General features: G+C 34.4%; 4 protein-coding genes across 6 annotated transcripts; 3 read left to right on the top strand and 1 right to left on the bottom strand.

Annotated features, from left to right (window-relative positions):
• Positions 1-406: 406 nt before the first annotated feature.
• On the top strand, positions 407-6,782 carry LOC128161688 (PI-PLC X domain-containing protein 3-like). 3 transcript variants are annotated; one of them, XM_052825052.1, is made up of 3 exons: positions 407-493; positions 1,957-2,242; positions 4,401-6,782. In XM_052825052.1, the coding sequence occupies exons 2-3, from the start codon at positions 2,134-2,136 to the stop codon at positions 5,300-5,302; spliced, it is 1,011 nt and encodes a 336-aa protein (XP_052681012.1). In that variant the 5' UTR covers positions 407-493; positions 1,957-2,133; the 3' UTR covers positions 5,303-6,782. The 3 variants fall into 3 exon arrangements, with proteins under 3 accessions (XP_052681012.1, XP_052681014.1, XP_052681013.1); XM_052825054.1 differs by having other exon boundaries at positions 478-493; positions 2,040-2,242; XM_052825053.1 differs by lacking the exon at positions 407-493 and adding an exon at positions 1,212-1,360.
• A 2,516-nt stretch (positions 6,783-9,298) lies between these two features.
• LOC128161796 (PI-PLC X domain-containing protein 2-like) lies at positions 9,299-13,834 on the top strand. Its single transcript, XM_052825199.1, has 2 exons — positions 9,299-9,457; positions 12,799-13,834. The coding sequence occupies exons 1-2, from the start codon at positions 9,355-9,357 to the stop codon at positions 13,626-13,628; spliced, it is 933 nt and encodes a 310-aa protein (XP_052681159.1). The 5' UTR covers positions 9,299-9,354; the 3' UTR covers positions 13,629-13,834.
• A 2,561-nt stretch (positions 13,835-16,395) lies between these two features.
• Positions 16,396-17,901, bottom strand: LOC128160113 (uncharacterized). The gene is made up of 2 exons (XM_052823379.1): positions 17,640-17,901; positions 16,396-16,748 (listed from the first exon to the last, which is right to left on the bottom strand). Exons 1-2 carry the CDS (start codon positions 17,884-17,886, stop codon positions 16,522-16,524), a joined length of 474 nt encoding a protein of 157 aa, XP_052679339.1. The 5' UTR covers positions 17,887-17,901; the 3' UTR covers positions 16,396-16,521.
• Positions 17,902-18,020: 119 nt separating this feature from the next.
• Positions 18,021-20,471, top strand: LOC128160112 (serine/threonine-protein kinase ULK3-like). Its single transcript, XM_052823378.1, has 2 exons — positions 18,021-19,133; positions 19,348-20,471. Exons 1-2 carry the CDS (start codon positions 19,026-19,028, stop codon positions 20,248-20,250), a joined length of 1,011 nt encoding a protein of 336 aa, XP_052679338.1. The 5' UTR covers positions 18,021-19,025; the 3' UTR covers positions 20,251-20,471.
• Positions 20,472-20,569: the final 98 nt, after the last annotated feature.

Raw genomic sequence — 20,569 nt, 5'->3', positions numbered from 1 at the left:
TCTTTTTTCCTTGTAAAGTCAACATTAATAGATTTTCACTAAACGCAATCACACAATTCAAGCTTAAACCAGTGTTCACGATCATCAGTAAAGTACATGTCGGGTTGATATTGTTTTTGAATATCACGTTTTATACATGTAGAACATCAAATAAAAAAAAAACTTAAAACTTAAAAGTGCGAGATGAATACAGCTTTTCAGCGTGCACTTGAGAACATCACGATTTGTTGTGATTGAATTTCCCTTTTATCCGTGAATCAACCTAAATGTATATATATATATATATATATATATATATATATATATATATATATATATATATATATATATATATATATATATATATATATATATATATATATATATATATATATATATATATATATATATATATATATATATATTCAAGACGATATTAAACGTAATTGGGTTTATCCAATTTCACTGCGTTAGAAGAGGTCTCATGGAGGACTGCTTTGGATGCAGATGTAAGGTAAGACACAAAACTGTAGTAAAAGTATAGTCATTCAGTGAAATATATATATTGATTTTGATAAAACTGGATTGGTGAATATGACAACTGTACAGTCATTTCGGAAATGTTTACTGAAATATATATGAGCAAAATCGGTCTATGCATGTAAATATACATGTCATGTTTGAAATTTTGTATTTACTCACACCCAGTAAATTTAACCATTTACAACATGACATACATGCAGGCACGTAGAAGCCGGGGGGGGGGGGGGGATGGGGCTTGTCAAAATATTTTGGAGAAGCCTCTGCTTCCCCCCTCTTCCATTTTGAATTTACTGCCATAAATCGAGTAAATTCTGAATTTTCAACACGACACTATCGATATGCTGATGTGTTGTTTAATGCATTGATACATATCATTGCTAAAACTTTATTGGTGAAAATCTGCTCACATAGAAGGCCTTTAGATGAAATTCATTTCTTATCTTGCAATGTACACAACATACATACATGTATATATAAGTATATATCAAATAGTTTTATACTTGTCGAGTCACTTTCTTCAGATTTGACTTAAAAACTCTTATCATAAATTGTGTACATGTATGTTGTCATAGGTGTTAAAACTGTGGGGTACAATGCGATCTTTATTGATTGAGACTAGCTCACTTGGGGAAATGATCAAGGAATTCCAACCGAAGGAAACGATATAATGTCGTGTTCGATATTTCTGGGTTCTTGAAAGTCGTCCTCACTTTCCCTATTCTAGTATTCCCTTTAATTGGATGTAATCCCATGCGAAAGATCTTTATGGTGAAGTTACCTAACAGGCTTGTGAAATTGACCACTGTCAGATTGCAAGTACGAAGTATTCGCTCTCAATGTAAGTGTAATATCAGATTGATGCTAAGCTCACTAATATATCAGAATATCAATGGTAATTTTCCCCAGCTTTTTAAAAAGAATAATACAAATAAAGTTGTTAATATTTTTCCTTGCATTAACGTTCTGGATGGTAGAAGCGTTCATTTCTGTGTGAAATGATAGCGGGTATTACAGCTTTGTTCTTTTTAATAAAAAATATGTTACTTCCTTAATTCTTTTTCCATTGTAAAGTACTTGAATGAATTCAAGAATATCTTGATAATCATCGAATTACTCAATGCAGTTTTTTGATTGATGTATATTTTTAACAACACTCTCATAATCTGAAAATATCGGTACATTATTTTCACATATCCTGAATTTTGGGAATTAATTAAGCGCCGGGAAATGCAGTGTTTCGATAATCGGAAATTCTGAATGTTAAAAACAAATAAAAATAACTAAACTTTATTGTTTTACCACGCAGTTTATACTTTCCGTTTTAACATTATTTATTTTAAACAAAGTAGAATTGCAAATACATTAAATAAACTTTCTTTTTAAAACTGTATACAATATACTGTGTACAATATAGACTATTTCGTAACTTTAAAGGAGCTATGTTAGCGCTGTACACAAACGAGCGGAAGCCAGCCATCGAAAAAGCAGTGACTCGTCCTTACTATTTCTTCCTGCAGCAGACTGTCACCCTGCCGCTCCAGTCAAACACAGGGCCCTGAGTTAGGTTGATGATATAGGACAGCTTATATCGCCGCCGTCACCAATAATTCCATGGCGAGTTACAGGCGGCTGGGGTCGGACACATCGGATCTAGCGGACTGGATGGGCTTGCTACCTGTCTGTCTAACCTCTATACCGCTAAGGTGTCTGGCCATTCCAGGTAAGGAAACCAAATTTGAATTATCTTATACGAAGATTTTCATGATCATCTATTATTTTATTTCGTATGAATTATGGTGTAGAAATTTCCGTTGCTTCTGGTAAGAACAAGTGTTCTGAATAGTAACTTTATCATGTTTATAAACAATATCTACAAGTAAAATAACACTTATAACGCTAAATCTGAACAATTAATATGACCGTGAACACAAGAAATAAAAGTATTACTATCAGAATCATTTTAGCAAGAGCTTGGACTTTGGGTAGTTGTGTCAAACTGCAATGTGACGCAGGCCTGCCCATTTCATTGCTGGCCACTCAGCCATGGCTCTCTGGAATCCACAAGATTTATTCTGGTTTTGAGCTAACGCCAAAAAAAATGCATATTTCACTCAAAACCAGCGTCACGTTAAGCTTATTTTGATGCAGGAAACAGATAGTTATGTCCAAGGTCTTGTTAAAATGGGTTTAAATCAAATGACGTAGAAGAGTTGATCTTTGCAATACTAGTACTTTTTTAAAGTTGGTAAGTAGTAACATAATAGTTATATAGATCTATTAAACCGAAAGAAAATAGACTATGATGGGAAGTAGTGTGGAACTTATTATTATCTAGTGTTTAGATGTATACTTAGATAATGGATAAAAAATGAACCCAATTATCAACTTATCTCTGGTGTTGTTGTTTTTTTGTACCTTGTACCCGATTCATTCTAAAAAATAGGAAGTGTTTGCGGAAATGTTTGGGTTTTAGCAATTTGATAATTATTTGGTTTCCTTCCTATTACGGGAATTCAACGATATATGGGTGGAGTATGAATTACACGATGGTGAAAGTTCACGGAAAACAACATTCTTCTTTATCAAAGAATCAACGAACAAGATTGGATGTAATTATTTACATTGTATTTATTAGAGAGATTAGAAAGATAATGCACAGTTCGATGTAAATTGTTCATGCAGAAAGCGGTTTTATTTCCTTGATCGCTTTCAATCTTTGTTTTCATCGTTTTTCATTCTGTACAAGCATTAGATATTGACTTTAAATTTACATCCACCAAGTATGGTTCCCGCTATTTCTTACGGAAATTGATTGTAATTCATATATATATATATATATATATATATATATATATATATATATATATATATATATATATATATATATATATATATATATATATATATATATAGCTCTGTAGAATCAGACAGGACTGAAATTTACACGCCCCATTTATCGATTGATTGAAACCTTCATCGACCTAAGAAAAATCACGGACTGCATGAAATGATTATCATAATGATATACCAGACTCAAATCTCAAACTTGCTATATCTTTTACGTAATGTACTGGTGTACATTAATAATAATTTAGTTATTTTTACTTTCTCTTTACGATCAATTCATTAATTGTTGAAATAAGATGCAAAATTCAAACAATAAAATGCGTTATTTGCAGGAAAAATACGCGGCTTATGTATTTTTTCTGCAATGTGACCACCTTCATATCCCGCATGAATCACTAAAGAAAGCATTTTATTGTTTAAATAATGTCAAAAGATTAAGAATGTCGTAAGAAGTTTTATATACATATGTGTTTAGACAACTAAATACCTATCGCAAGTTTCATTCCAATAACTTACTGAATATCATTTCAACCAAAAAAAAAATTTAAAAAATAGCGTGTATCAATAATATTTGTATGTGATTAATAAAATATGTAAATGGACGTCATTGATTTGCGTGAAATAAATACATCCTACATTTGATTTTATATAAATAATGCCTGTTTGGGAGGGTAACAGTTGAAATTGACACCCCAAGAAAACCATTGTCAACCGACGCGAAGGGGAGGTTGACAATGGTTTTCGAGGGGTGTCAATTTCAACTGTTATCCTCCCACACAGGCACTATTTATTTTATCATACTGAATGTCTTAATACTAGAGAATATTTTACTGCTTTTATATAGAAATGACGTGAATTCTACAGCGAACCGTACGCGCATAATTTACGCGCATGTTACAATTCGTTGTGTTACCCGTTGCCAAGTGTGTTGCTAACGCTGAGGGTAATAGAACGGATTATCAACGGCGTCTAAACCAATCAGATTTCAGTATTATATGGCTGATAGATTTGGGTTGTTTTTTTCTTTGCAGGTTCTCATGCCTCTTTTAGTTGTACCGTATCACATTTTAATGATATTTCACCCGACAACTCATTGCTAGTAAAAGTCCTGGGAAACATTTCCTGTTGCGTGGGAAGGGAAAGGATTTATCAATGGAGTCGGACTCAAGACCTTTCGGTGAAACAACAGCTTACTTCCGGTGTACGCTACTTTGAAGCCCAAGTCGCAGCTCGTTCTAGAACAGGCGATTTCCGAGTTGTGTGTGGTCTCTATGGAGACGAACTGAGGTCATGCATGACAGAAATAAAATCGTTTTTAGATACGCACGAAAAAGAAGTCATCATTTTAGATATAAATAACTTTTATAACATGGACGACATTTTGCACATGAAACTTCTTTCTATCATTACACATTGCTTTGATGACAAACTATGTCCGTTTAACACAGGAAGTGACGTCAGTTTGAATTCCTTATGGAATCAGGGTTACCAGGTCATTGTGATATATCATCATGAAATTATCAATGAATACGATAATTTCTGGCCTGGAACTTCAATAAACTATTATCCACCAGTAGCCCCTGTCACATCAGCCGAACTCATACTCCAACTAGAAAAACATTCTGAGAATGCGCCAGAAACAAAACATTTCAAGTGCTTAAGGGGAATAGTCTCGTATTCAAAACGGAAGTGTCTCTCGCGGTTGTCAAGTTCCAGGAAACATGAAATTTCGACCAAAGTGACACCCGAAATTACAACGTGGTTACAAGAAAAACACAGAGAGAACATTAACATTGTCATCGTCGATTATATGCACTTGTCGAACTTTGTAAGGCATCTTGTATACCAAAATGCGTCAAGGGGAAGTAACTCAACAAGGGTGTCGCTGACAAACGGTGAAATGTCGGTACCACAGGAGCAGGTCACAATCTAATCAATCATCTAGATGAGCTAGCTTTCATACACTTCCTCTTGCCATTACCAGTACAATTTCCCCATGACCATTACTAGTAGCAGTATAATTTTAGAAATGTTGCATGTAAATGTTGTAGTTTAGGTATAACGAATGCTGGTATGACGCTAAAAACAACTAAGGTAACATGTGCGGATCTAGAGGAGTCTGAAGGCTAATTGCGTTTTCTGGGTTGGTCCGAGGCCTTTTTTCGGTAATATTGCTGTGTGGATTTAGGAAATTTAGGATCCCCTCCCACCACTTTATATCCGTGTATGCAGTTTATTTGCTTAACGTATGCAAGTCGTTTGCCATGAGACCCTTAATGTACACAGGATTTATGAGATTCACAATGATGAACATGAAGGAAAGAAAACATTATTTTCAAGTCAACTATTGGGCCGATAACTTTGAAAGATGTATTATAATAAATTATTAGATTAAGGTAGTGTTTGAAATTCTCTCATACAATTGCAATTGCTTGTTTTAATTTGCACAAAAGATTTATGAAAATAAAAATAAATTGAAATAACTGAAGTTTTTTTTAAAAGATATTGTATTGCATCTGTGACATTATCATTGGATTAACCCTGGTGCATATCGCTCATCTTGTTATTACGAGCTTTTATTGTGAAGTTATAATTATTGAACCGTACTACAAAACCTCTAAATGTAAGCATTTAGTATTTGAGTCATAATTCATATAGAATCGTTTTTTACTAACAGGTAAAAGAATGGTCATAATTATCCTGTCTGTTTCTCTCTGGTTAAAATAATTCGGATGGACTGCATGGTTTGTCTATCCAATTTTGTTTTCAACCAGAAAGCTACAAATCTGCAGATATCCTGGAGAATTTAAAGTTGAAATTTATACACTAGAAACATTAAAGAACTGAAATATGGGGAATTTTGATAAAGCCTTATAATCATTAAATCATTCCTGAAGTGTTTTTTAAATACCAAGATGGGTATTAATTTAAAATCTAAGTAAAGCAGTGTTGTATGTCGTAACTGCAAAACAATTATAGCTTTACGATCGGGAAACCCGTTTCGGGCGACAGCTCCAAAAAACAAAAAAAAAAAAACTTAGATTGAATGGCAAGCCATTTATTATTTTTTTCAAAACCAATCGATCCTTTAATATAGTTCAATTGAAAATAAAAGTATATATTATCAGATTATCTATGTTTCCCGCGGGCCTCCAGTTGAGGTATTGATGATTTGGCACAACACATGTTTCAGCAATTTATACGTGTCTGTGTGATAGAACAGGTTGCAAGTGATTTTAATTATTGGTTGTTTGAATAAATTTATTAATGCTGTCATATATGTTTCTATATTATACAGTTTTATTCAAGTTCTTTATTTGGTAAAGTCACTTGTGGGTTTCCATTCATGTAAAGTAGAGAGTATTCAGATTGTTGTTCATGGTCTAGTGATTCTTTACTTTGGTTGGATTGTTTTAAGGAAGGATACTTTTCTGGTTTTCGACTTGTGAAATGTAAATTTGATTAATTGTTCATTAAATCAAGATGAAAGGAAAATAAAAATAGTATATTTTTCTTTCTTTTTTACTATCATACAACCTGGCATAGAAAAAGTAATCAATGTTTAGAATATAACAAGGACTATATTTTTTGGCGAAATATTGGCGTAGGAAAATTACACATGTTTCGCAATTCAGAATTGCTGCAGATTGATGAGTCTCTTTTAGCATTTTAAAAACAATAACATTAATGCTGGATTTTTTTTTTACTAACGTGAACTAATGATATGATACTTGGGTTTCAGAATATGTTTTTAAAATATGATTTGCCTATCAAATTACATTTTTATAAGCTTTTTAAAACGCCCACCCATTCTATACAATGATTTTTGTGAAAAAAAATCACTAAAATCAGTTGTTCTCTCTTATTAAATGGTCAATATATTAGCTTTTCTGTCAATTAATATCTTTATATTAAGTCTTCATAATACATAAAAATCATAAGAAGCATAAAAAATAATCAAAATTTCTTCAAAATTTAAGAAAATTAGAGGAAATGCGGGCTAAGCAATATCAATTTAAGTAATATGTTTTACGGTGCGACCGTTGGGGCGAGCGCAGCAGGTGATCAAAAATGAATTATGATAAATCAATAAAAATACAAGTAGTGACGTAAAGTACACGTAAATGAAAAATGCAAAATAAAATAAATATACCAATTTCCAGTAAATTTTTATTATTCATAATTCATAAGATTTTTTATTTATTTATATATCAATCTGATTAAAATCAGATCTTAATAACGCTCCGAAATTCTGATAATCGCTGAACAAAGTGTAGCGACATCAGAATTTGTCGGAGCGGATCAAAAATCTGATTTTGATCAGATTGTTTATATACTGGTCGCACGCCAGTATAGAATTTATCTCAGATAAAATGTTGTTGAATAATAAAGATTTTAACATAATGTTTTAACATAATATTTCCTCTTTTCTTGCAGCAGACATTTTTCTTAAACAAATAAAAATTGACTTATCACAGAATCCCCCCTCCCCCGTTTAAAAAGAATTCAAATTTACGTATAAAAAAAATTGTTGATCACATAAGGAAAATGGATCCCCCGGTAGCATGTAATACCGTAAATAGTAGTGAAAATAAAGACACTTTTGAGCAGCTAAAGAGCTAAAGGCATACCACGCACTCCCCATTCCTCACCCAGATTAGAATTTTCCTGATTTTGAGAATTTTATTTTTCTTTTTGCTTGTGAAGATTTTTTGAATGATGTTGCCACGCACCATTTAAAATAACGTTCCTGGAAATTACCGTAAATACAGTGAATAAAATAAATGTGAGCATTCATCCAAATGAGAGCAAGTTACAGCTGTTTCCTATCTCTGAAGAAATGTTTCGATTCGTTAGCTCTGCAAGATTTTGAGAAGATTTTGGTATTTATATTTCAGCAGATTTACAATAACTACTTAGAGTTGTTTCCCCTTATTGTGACGTCAAAGTTCACGTCGGTCAAGTGTAGTCTGTCTCTTTGAAAACACACTAGAAAAAACTACGCGAAGAATATTGATTGTTTACTTAAAAAGCATGATGTTCTGGAAATTACGCAAGTTATCTGTTTCTCAAAAGTTTTACTTTGATTCTCGCGAGATGGTATCCAGTCTAGTGAGATCGGCCGACATTGAGGAATTGCATTGTGGGTCGAAATTTACTGACTCCGAAAAATTCTGTCGGATCAATGTGCAAGAAATCCATTGTGACGTCACTCGAAAGGACGATAACTCCGTTAGTCTTAAAAGTACATGTAATGGAAATTGGCGTTGTGTTATTTACAATGCATGTACATAGTCTTTTATCTTGTTCTCGTGAGAGTGTGAAATTGGAAACCATTATTACAGGGAACTACTGGGACGATTAAAACAAGGCACTACTGGTCCGATTTACTGACGCCAAAAAAATCCGTTGAATGAATGTGCAAATAGTCCGAATTTTCTATTCACACACGCCTTGCCGGTAGAGCTCGCTTCGCGCCGGCGCTGCGCGCCGGCGAGCTGCGCTCGCTATAAATATTTATTCCAATTTAGTAGTATAAGCTGACAGACATTCTAATATTCTATCGATCATTTCATTGAAGAATAGAATCTTCAAATTTTAAACAAATGTCTACTGAACTACAAAGATATCATCACTAACTAACACTATACGTACTATAACATACATTCATTCATCCAATTTAAACGAATATTAAAATATAAAATGCGCACAGATATATAGACGTTTTTCGGCAAAATAATAATTAATTAAACGTGTAGCAATGAGTTTGATATTAATTGATTTTTTTATATCCAAAAAAAAAAGAAATGAATTTTATTTGGTTTGATTTGAATCGTACGTAAATAATTTTCCGTTTCGTTCCTTTCCGAATTTTAAGCAACCGTGAAAGCTATAAGTAATATACATGAAAGCATACATGTATTATGTAAGTGTTTTTGTAAAAATTGTTTACCTGTGCGGCGCCTCTGTAACAGGAAAAACAACATGGATGAACAACACAAGAGGCAGAAGCAATGCCGGACGGACTGGATGAGTCGACTGCCAAGTCATCTGCAGAAGTTGCCCTTGAACAAGCTCGCAATTCCAGGTTCGCATTCTTGATCAATGTACATTTTAACCTCTTTATCTTTTTAGATAAGCATGTTTAATTGGTAGGAAATGAAGTATCAAATTTAAAGGGAACTAGTTAAGATTTAAACTGGTAGTCGTATCGACCAATATAAAGGGAGGCACCGTAAGGGCTACCGTTTGTATGGAAATTGTGCCGGGTAATTTGAACCCATTTGTGTTTAAATAATAGGTAATTTTTATTTCAAATTACAAAAATATTATTATATATTATACACTTTTAGTATTTTTTATAAACACGGTATATATATATATATATAAAGTGATGTGCGATGAAGACCAATATTACTTATAAATCCATTTTAGTGTCTTTTACACTGATCTAATATATGTAACTGGGATATAGTTATATTTTCTGCTTTTTGTGGTCATATACCATGGATTATTTTTACCACTTTTGTGTTTTTTCACGTTTTAAAGAACGAAAGACGCAGATGTGTTAAATGTTCTTGAATATGATCTTAAGTAATTTGATAAGCGTGAAATAGCATATTAAAAGAACACATGTACCTAAAATTCACCGAGAAGTTTTTTTTAGCTCACCTGATCTGAAAGCTCAAGTGAGCTTTTCTGATCACATTGTAGGATGGGGCCACAATGGAGGGTCGATGTTTTACATTGGAATATATAGGGTAAATCTTTAAAAATCTTCATCACAGATACTTATCAGCCAGGAAAGCTGAAACCTGTCTGGAAGCATCCTAAGGTAGTGTTGATTCAAAGTTGTGAAAATCATGATCCCCAGGGGTAGGGTGGGGCCACAACTAGGTGTCGAAGTTTTACATAGGAATATATAGAGTAAATCTTTAAAAATCTTCTTCTCAGAAACTAATCAGCCAGGAAAGCTGAAACTTGTGTGGAAGCATCCTCAGGTAGTGTAGAATAAAAGTTATGAAATTCTTGACCTCGGGGGGTAGGGTGGGGCCACAACTAGGTGTCGAAGTTTTACATAGGAATATATAGAGTAAATCTTTAAAAATCTTCTTCTCAGAAACCAATCAGCCAGGAAAGCTGAAACTTGTGTGGAAGCATCCTCAGGTAGTGTAGATTAAAAGTTATGAAATTCTTGACCTCGGGGGGTAGGGTTCGCAATGGGGGGGGGGGGGTGTACGTAGATTCAAAGTTGTGAAAATCATGACCCCTGGGGGTAGGTTGGGGCCACAAAGGGGGGGGGGGGGGTTTGAAGTTAAATGTAGGAATATATAGAGTAAATCTTTAAAAATCTTCTTCTCAAACACTTATCAGCCAGGAAAGCTGAAACTTGTGTGAAAGCATCCTAAGGTAGTGTTGATTCAAAGTTGTGAAAATCATGATCCCCAGGGGTAGGGTGGGGCCACAACTAGGTGTCGAAGTTTTACATAGGAATATATAGAGTAAATCTTTAAAAATCTTCTTCTCAGAAACTAATCAGCCAGGAAAGCTGAAACTTGTGTGGAAGCATCCTCAGGTAGTGTAGAATAAAAGTTATGAAATTCTTGACCTCGGGGGGTAGGGTGGGGCCACAACTAGGTGTCGAAGTTTTACATAGGAATATATAGAGTAAATCTTTAAAAATCTTCTTCTCAGAAACCAATCAGCCAGGAAAGCTGAAACTTGTGTGGAAGCATCCTCAGGTAGTGTAGATTAAAAGTTATGAAATTCTTGACCTCGGGGGGTAGGGTTCGCAATGGGGGCGGGGGGGGTGTACGTAGATTCAAAGTTGTGAAAATCATGACCCCTGGGGGTAGGTTGGGGCCACAAAGGGGGGGGGGGTTTGAAGTTAAATGTAGGAATATATAGAGTAAATCTTTAAAAATCTTCTTCTCAAACACTTATCAGCCAGGAAAGCTGAAACTTGTGTGAAAGCATCCTAAGGTAGTGTTGATTCAAAGTTGTGAAAATCATGATCCCCAGGGGTAGGGTGGGGCCACAACTAGGTGTCGAAGTTTTACATAGGAATATATAGAGTAAATCTTTAAAAATCTTCTTCTCAGAAACTAATCAGCCAGGAAAGCTGAAACTTGTGTGGAAGCATCCTCAGGTAGTGTAGAATAAAAGTTATGAAATTCTTGACCTCGGGGGGTAGGGTGGGGCCACAACTAGGTGTCGAAGTTTTACATAGGAATATATAGAGTAAATCTTTAAAAATCTTCTTCTCAGAAACCAATCAGCCAGGAAAGCTGAAACTTGTGTGGAAGCATCCTCAGGTAGTGTAGATTAAAAGTTATGAAATTCTTGACCTCGGGGGGTAGGGTTCGCAATGGGGGGGGGGGGGGTGTACGTAGATTCAAAGTTGTGAAAATCATGACCCCTGGGGGTAGGTTGGGGCCACAAAGGGGGGGGGGGGGTTTGAAGTTAAATGTAGGAATATATAGAGTAAATCTTTAAAAATCTTCTTCTCAAACACTTATCAGCCAGGAAAGCTGAAACTTGTGTGAAAGCATCCTCAGGTAGTGTAGATTCAAAGTTGTGAAAATCATGATCCCCGGGGGAAGGTCGATGCCACAATGGGACGGGGGGGGGGGGGGGGGGGGGGGGGTAGTCGTAGTTTTACATAGGAATATATAGAGTTAATCTTTAAAAATCTTCTTCTCAGAAACTAATCAGCCAGGAAAGTTGAAACTTGTGTGGAAGCATCCTCAGGCAGTGTAGATTCAAAGTTGTGAAAATAATGACACCCCCGGGAGTAGGGTGGGGCCACAATGGGGGGGGGGGGTTCAAAGTTTTACATAGGAATATGTTGAGTAAATCTTTAAAAATCTTCTCAAAAACTTATCAGCCAAATGATTCTTTATAATTGTTAAGACTTTGGCCCTAGGACAATTCTTCGGCCTCACAAGGAGGTTCAGAGTTTGATATAGGTTTATATCCCATAAATTAACAATTGTTAAGTATCTTTTGGAGAACTGCAAAACTCAACATGTGATATCACTATAAAATCATTCTGTTAGAAAAGGGACTAATGATTATAAACATAAGAATATCCAGGGGGAAAATGGACTTTATTTATACATGATCTACATGTATCATTGTACATTGTCCAGATAGTTTGTATTATGACTCCATTAAGCTGATTTTATCATACCTATTGTTCCTAAGGTGAGTGATGTTGCCCATGGGCCTCTTGTTTAAATTAAATGGAATTTAATTATGTAACAGTTTCTTAACATGATCAAGTGCAATGCAGTGTTCATGTTAATTTTTGTTAATTTGTGAAAAGCATAGATGGATTAAAAAAAAATGTACACTATTTTTGAAAATCAATGTACCGTAAGTAATGGGTTTTATTAATGGATTAAAGAAATGTTAATTTGTCAACAGGGTCCCATAATTCCTTTTCCTACAGTCTTGATCCGCATTCCCAAGTGGCTCCGGACCAATCCAGAGAAATCCACGCAGTTGTTCACATGTTTGGTGCACCCGGACGTGACGTCATTTACCGTTGGTCAATGACGCAAAATTTGACTGCAGAACAGCAACTGAATTCCGGAATCCGATATTTTGACATTCGCATATCCAGAGAGAGTTCATCGGGCAAAGTATGTTTTATCCACGGTCTGTACGGCGCCGACGTGATCCCATGTTTAGAAGACATTAAAAAGTTCCTCGACAATCACCCGAAAGAGGTTGTGATATTGGACTTCAATCATCTGTATGAAATGGGCACAGAACATCATTCATCCTTACTCCATACTATCACCGAGATATTTGGAAGCAAGCTGTGTCCCTATTTGAATATGGAATGCCTGACACTTGAGATGATGTGGGGGAGTGAGCTACAAGTCATCATTTTATATCATAATGAAATCGTCTCCGACAACCCGTTCTTTTGGCCCGGGTCGTCGATTGGATCACCGTACGTAAACACACCCGATATACCTCAGCTTTTATCCTTTCTGGACAAGCACAAAAAAGAGAATGATGCCAAAGAACGGTTTTTCTGTTGGCAAGGTGTGCTGACACCAAGTGCACAAACGATTATTTCACATTTTGCAAAAAGTTTGAAAGAAGTACTTGCCGGAAAGTTGGCGCCATTTTTTGTCACGTGGGTGAAAAATGGAAAGAGTGTGAACTGCAAGCATGGAATTTTCATGATGGACTTTGTTGAAATGGCGGATTTTATTCCAAGTGTAATCGACCTAAATTACTGAACTTATATTTGTTGAATGTTTTTTTTTTTTTTGGTATAATTATTTTTTTCTGTATTTATTTTGTCTAAATGGGTTATAATGAAATCTTTTAACTTAAAAAATCTTAAAACATCCAAAATATACTAATATGTAAAAAAAAGTACTATCTGTTATCTTGTCAATGCATCTGTTGTTAACTTCAATAAACTTGACTATAACTTTGAGAATTGTTTGTTTTTCAAAAAAGCAAGTTTCTGAAATAATAGTAATAAAAGTTCAAAATAATGCATGTCATCAATCAATATCTGCAATTTCTTAATACCGTATGTTCTGAGAAAATTCAGAATAAGATATTTACGCATTAATTTTTCATTGAAAAATATTCCGAGAAACATGTTGAATCTTCCTTCACTAAGGTCAGATGGCAGGGGTGTTTCTTCTATAAACGGTAGACAATTTTATGTGCTTAAATTTTAAAAAAAAACCTCTTGTTTTTTTTTGGGGGGGGGGGGATAAAATGATTGCATTTTTTTTTTACTTGATAGTTAATTATGTAAATGAGACACGTGCTAATAAGGATATCTAGGCGATGTTTAAATCACGTGAAATGACACAAGTACTACTCAAATCGAACACCTGCTTGGATTTTTATCCATTTAATGTCAGACTATCTGCGTTGTTTAATATTTCCCGTCTTGTACAAATATCATTTACACATGAGGTCTATTAATTACCAAATGACAAACTATGAACGTTACATATCTTTGAAATATAAGTAAATTTGTGGGTCATTATACGACCAATAAACATGCGTGTCTGCATGCATATTATTCGTGTTGTCAATTAGATGTTTAAAGATCCATCGTCAGCAATGTAAGTCACTCAATATTTTTTCGAATGTTTCAGTGGCAATGTGACAACTGAATCACAAGATTTTTTTTTTTAATTACCGTCCGTTACCACGGTCACCAACAAAAAATAGTCCGAAATATCTGACGTCTTCCTGGCTTTTTTAACGACTTTGATATTTTATTTTACAAGCCAGGAAAATGTCAGAACCGGCGTCATTACGAAAACTGGGAATTCACCGCCTTGATGAAGTTTTGAAGACCCGTCTTAATGATTTGTTTGATGTAATGTGTAGGTAGCAACAATTAAGAAGACATATGGAGGAAATCCTTCGTTAAATTTCGAAACCTGTTTGTATGTATTAAGAAAACTTTTAAACTGTTCACAAATTTTGTCAAAGAGTAAGACAGCTAGCTTAATCAATGATTTTTTTTTGCTCGAAAAATCATTTTTTTTCTCGCCGTTTTTAAAAATGTATGTGATTCAGATTTTAACAAATAAAAATCCTCTCTAAAAATTCAAGACTTTTTAGCTTATATGAAACCCACCTTGCATACCTATAGAAGAAAACATATTTTCTATCAAAGGGAAAGATATATTCTTATGAACGTTCTTAATTTCAAAAAATTTCAAATGATTCAAATTTTTATTTTGAGAAATCATTGCCGAATCTTTCTCTTGGTTTGATTTTTTTTATTGTTGAAATTGACACCCCAAGGAAACCATTGTCAACCGACGCGAAGCGGAGGTTGACAATGGTTTTCGAGGGGTGTCAATTTCAACTGTTATCCTCCCAAACAGGCACTATTTATTTTATTATACTGAATGTCTTAATTTTAGAGAATTTTTATATTGCTTTTATATAGAAATGACGTGAATTCTACGGCGAACCGTACGCGCATAATTTACGCGCATGTAACAATTCGTTGTGTTACCTGTTGCTAAGTGTGTTGCTAACGCTGAGGGTAATAGAACGGACTATCAATTGCGTCTAAACCAATCAGATTTCAGTATTTAACATGAAAGTATAATAATCTAAGTTATCAATACTCATTAGTAAAATAAGCAATTCCTAAATCGTGCATTTGAAACAGTTCGCTAATAAAAAGTATTTCTTTCATTCAAAAATAATTTAATTCTGGTTGTAACGCGCTTTCTGATTGGCTAAACAAACTACGTCATAGTAAGACTAACTTAAAAAACGTTTCAATAGCCTGACGTTACGTTTGAATTTTGTATAATTTTACGTAATTTTTAAGGTCAAATGACAGTTTTTTAAGTACAATGAAGAGTGAAAAAGATAAATTATAGGCAATGAATTAGTCTTATAGACTCTACGCATAGGGAAGGTCCTATGACACACCAAGCGGTGCAGACAAATTGAATACCGCGGCGCGCTAATTTGTCTGCACCGTCTGGTGTGCCATTGGACCGCCGACATCCAAAAATAAGCATTCATTGCTTAACGAAAGAAAAAATAAAAGGAGGATATGATGGTTCATGTTATCCGCGCAACTACATGTATAAGTATTTTTAAAAAAACTTTATGAGTTTTTTTGGTACCCTATGTCATCAATTAATCAACCCTGTTTGTTGTGAACTTCTCACAGCAGCAACTTTGTTTGATTTTGAAAACTGGGAGAAAACTGTCATTAACATTTAGGGTGACATAAAAACGATTCGTCCCTTATAATTAACAGCTGTCTTGTTTGTCTTTAGAGGAGTAGGCGATTAGAATAACTGTTAAATAATTATTTCAGTTTTCATCTATTTCCTTGAACGTAAGACAGTGTTGATTAATTAATCATTATCACTCGGTTTAAACACCTACATGCAATTTCTAATAGTTATATGATTTTCAAGTAAAATGAAATTACTGCTAGAGCAATCAGCCTTTTTCTCTCCGTCTCTTTTACAGAAAAGTCTTCTTAACTCAAACATCCTGAAATTATTTTTATTTTTAATAAATCACAACACATTTTTAATATCTGTAAATGAATTCAATAGATGTTTACAAATTATCATGTATATGAAATATGTTTATAAGCCATCAAACAGGTTATTTTCACACATGAGCCATAGCTTGGACTTCAGAGTCTTGTGACCATACGAAGTTTCTGTTGTCATCAACTTCCGATTTACATTCGAACACGCTACAGTCAAAATCCATTAGTATTGCTTGCCTCTCGTCAGCAGCATCGTTCTGAATAGTACACTCGTTGGGTTGTGTCTCCGCAAAAATTTCCTCCAACAGGTCGTTGTTCTCGCTAGAATTCAGATAGGCCAGCTGATCTGTTCGTAGATAAGTTGATAGTTTGATGAATTGTAAAACAATACAATTTAATCAAATTTTGTGTTTTCTTTTGAAGCATAAAACCAAATTCACTAATTTTTTTTCTTGCTTTTTGGGTGCAAAACACAGTTTTATATGTAACGTTATAAAGCCGTTTTCAGATGAGGGGCAAGCAAAACTGACCCTTATAAAAATAAATTGTAAAAACATGTTACATATATATCTATATATCAATATAAAGATAAAATCGTGAATTTTTTTAAATATTTCAAAATAATGAACATGTAATTTAATGCTAGAATTTATTTGGCACTCAAAACATGCGGAAAATAGACAAAAGGATGCCTCTAAATGCAGTGCACCCATTCATTTTAGGCTACCCCTAAAAGCAGAATGCAACCAAATCAGCCATTTTAATTTCTGTACATTTTCAAGAACAAGCCCTTAGGCATCATTTCATAATATTTTCAGGGTACACTCGCCAGCTTTTTAAAGAGCTATGTTACCCGCTAAGAAATTCATAAGATTCTGCATGTGTAAAATCCGGATGTTTTTGGAGTTACCTCCCTTTATTTTAGAGTCTCACAAAATTAATTTTTAAAATTTTTCTACCTACTTTTTTCATGTATTCGAATTTTCATGGATACCGCATAAAAATAGCAGGAAAATCCCTACCCATCATGCTTTTCCCCAGAGAACCCCCCCTCCCCCGGATTTTATACGAAACTGTGTTTAGCTACCTTTGGGTCTAAATAGCAAGAGTATTTTACTAGTAAAAAATAAAATAGGTACAAATAATCCTTTGTAAACATAGTTGATTAGGAATTATTGCTGTTATAGTTTCATTGGTCACATTGTATCTGTAAAATAAACGAAAAATCAATAATTACCGTTATTCGCATAATTATTGTCGACCGACTGGCTGTCACCTTCGTTTGTAAGAAGCTCGCTCTTCAACATTTGAAACAAAGCCTCGATTTCATTTGAATCGCTCGCTCGACGCCATATTTCTTCCATTTCGGGAACGATAAAGTTGTCCGTATTTATTTCTTGATTTGTGCTTTCCATTGATGATGCAAAGTTGTTATCCATTAGGCTTGGATTTATTATATGTTGTCTTTGAGTATTATTTTCCATATTTATACCTGATCGAGCCTACACGTCAGTTCATTTATTAGAAATTAGCAACTAAAGCATATGTGCTAATTGACATTCATTATGTATAGCTGAACGATTACGTCAATAGACGTTCTTAATTAGTTGTGAAGAGGATCAAAGACGATAAATTAAAAAGAAGCCGAGTTTGAACAATTTAGATAGATGTTTCATAATCGTATTTTTTTCTAACTCTGAAAGATAACACGCATACTGTGGAAATATCATTTCAATGCATATGTTTTAAACATATTGTGAGAAATATTAACAATCAGGGGTTTCCAGGGTAAAATATATTTTGAAAACAACTTGTTGTTTTACGAAAGGTGGCAATACGGAGCCATACTTTTAAAGTGTTTCCGTGTTAACTAAATAAAATTGTTGAATACGATTTCTTCTTCATTTTATTTGAATTTAAAAATGCAAAATCTAATCTTGAATTTTAGTACGCAGTATAATTATGACTTTGCTATAGAGAATTTGAAAAATAAACAATTAAGAACCGTTGCTATGGTAACTACATGTAGCTGAAAAATAAGTTGGTAACAAAGCTTATCGGGTTGTTAATGAAATTTTAGGCATATTTTTAAATGTTCCAACAAAAACAATCACTAAATTTTTCTAATATCAGGAATTACAGCATGTTACTTGCATAGACATTTAAAAGGGTGTAAAAATTTGAAAATGTCCCATTTCGACTTATTAAAGAAATGTAAAAAAACCCGATTTTAAAAAATAGTTAATGGTTTCCATTTTAACATTGTAAAAGTATTGGTTTCTCGATCAATTTTGACAATAGGACAAAGGCTGTTGATGTCTTTGAAAGTTTATATTAGTTGATAAAGCCTCCTAATATGGCTTTGAGGTAGTAAGGTTTGCTATGTTTCCACCTTTAGCCTCGATTACCATGGCACCCTAGCAACCAACGTTTAGTGTCTGTTTGCGTTTTACACCTAAGAGTGTCTATGTATGAAATATGAAGAAAATTGGTGACTATGCGTGGCCAGAACTTATAAATAAATCAGTGATTCTTATAAAGAAATTGATGTTAGTTGTGACAATCAAATCATTGTTACATATCAGTTTTATGACGTCATAATACATGGCGTCACAATCATCAAATGTGTGAGATTCCAAGCATGCCGTTTGGAAATTGGCTAATTCGACGGATAAAGCAACCGTTTCAGTGCTGTTATAGGAAGAGCACGGCAAACAGTTCTGCTATCGATGTAAGTAATCGGCACTAATTACACACCTGTAACTTTTATTTGTCATAATGTTTAATTTTCAAAATTGAAGTTAGTGTGGAAAGGGACCAAAAAGTATTTAATGATTTCAAAGGTTATCTTTAGTGATAATTTAATTCATTAATTTTTTGTTTAAATTGTACTTTGATTTTTTTTTATAACAATACTTTTTTCAATGTTTTGTTTGGATTCGAAGGTAATAGAAAAATACAGAAAATCTGGGAATATTTTGCTTGTGGAAAACGGCCATGGCGTAAGGAATATTTTGGTATTTCATAAAGAACTATACAGAAGTGAGAGGGGTCTTATTTACACCGGATATTGCGCCACAAATCGTGTTCCTGTGGCATTCAAGGTCGTACCCTTGACCCATCGCGACAACCTTATTGAAGAGTATATGATAATGCGGTTTCTTTGTCATGAGAACATTTTGAAAGTCTGGGCCCTAGATTTTAGCGTCCGTGGTCACAGTGCAGTCATGACTATGGATGTGGCTCGGTGCGATTTATACGCATTGATAAACTTAATTGATGAGTACGTACCTCTTCTACAGCTAGACAAATGGATGGAGGAGTTAATATCCGCGGTCAACTACGTTCACTCGAATGATTACGTTCATGGAGACTTGAATTACAAGAACGTTTTGATCACCGAAGGTTTATGTATCAAAATAGCCGATTTTGGTTCTGCCGACAAGAGATCTAATTTTAAGTTAACCCGCTACGACCCTCTGTTTGTTCCGCCGGAACTAAGCTGTCGACTATCCGAACCGATTCCGTATGGTTACGATCCGCGTCTCATAGACGTTTGGAGTATTGGGGTACTGATGTTCTATGCGCTGACCAAGCAGCCCCCCTTCACGGAAGTAGTGACTAAATCCGCCACGGACGTCCACGGAAACTGCCCGGGGGACACGCTCCTGTACCAAGAGGACCGGGAGCGCTGTAGTGTTCACTATTCCATTGTTTTGAGTAAGCTGATGGATTTCAACGTAAAGAGGCGACCTCAACTCATTCACGTCATTAACCAGAACTACTTCAACCAACCAGTAATCCAGGACCAACTTGTTGCGGAGCAGATTTTTCAAATGTTTAGCTAGATTAACTGAGTTTGAAATTTTTCAGTGTACTTCAATGCAAAAATTTATTCACACGTTTATAATTAAAAATTTCCCCTTGGCAATGCAGGCACGTGTTAACACAGGCACCAACACGATAAACGTTTTTATATATTACTTCACTGCTACTCTTTCTGTAGTGATTGCTACCCTCTCCCAAATTTACATCTAGGTTAACAATGAATTGTTTTATCACAGAAATATCTGGAAATTAATATGAATTGACATAAAGTAATGATTGTTTCTAATCATTTTTTTTTCATTTCGAAGCAGCTGTTGAGATATATATATATATATTTAT

This window comes from Crassostrea angulata, chromosome 8 (genome assembly GCF_025612915.1).
Source record: "Crassostrea angulata isolate pt1a10 chromosome 8, ASM2561291v2, whole genome shotgun sequence".
Classification (NCBI taxonomy): domain Eukaryota; kingdom Metazoa; phylum Mollusca; class Bivalvia; order Ostreida; family Ostreidae; genus Magallana; species Magallana angulata.
Note: the sequence above shows the minus strand (reverse complement) of the source record. Positions and strands in the feature narration are given on the sequence as shown.

What these genes read in the sequence shown, in the direction of transcription:
- LOC128161688 (XM_052825052.1), top strand. Translation starts at nt 2,134, where the DNA reads ATGGCGAGTTACAGGCGGCTGGGGTCGGACACATCGGATCTAGCGGAC. An exon ending in AAGGTGTCTGGCCATTCCAG is followed by an intron (nt 2,243 to 4,400) that starts GTAAGGAAACCA and finishes TTTTCTTTGCAG; the next exon opens with GTTCTCATGCCTCTTTTAGT.
- LOC128161796 (XM_052825199.1), top strand. Translation starts at nt 9,355, where the DNA reads ATGGATGAACAACACAAGAGGCAGAAGCAATGCCGGACGGACTGGATG. An exon ending in GAACAAGCTCGCAATTCCAG is followed by an intron (nt 9,458 to 12,798) that starts GTTCGCATTCTT and finishes ATTTGTCAACAG; the next exon opens with GGTCCCATAATTCCTTTTCC.
- LOC128160113 (XM_052823379.1), bottom strand. Translation starts at nt 17,886, where the DNA reads ATGGAAAATAATACTCAAAGACAACATATAATAAATCCAAGCCTAATG. An exon ending in CAATAATTATGCGAATAACG is followed by an intron (nt 16,749 to 17,639) that starts GTAATTATTGAT and finishes ATCTACGAACAG; the next exon opens with ATCAGCTGGCCTATCTGAAT.
- LOC128160112 (XM_052823378.1), top strand. Translation starts at nt 19,026, where the DNA reads ATGTGTGAGATTCCAAGCATGCCGTTTGGAAATTGGCTAATTCGACGG. An exon ending in CAAACAGTTCTGCTATCGAT is followed by an intron (nt 19,134 to 19,347) that starts GTAAGTAATCGG and finishes TTGGATTCGAAG; the next exon opens with GTAATAGAAAAATACAGAAA.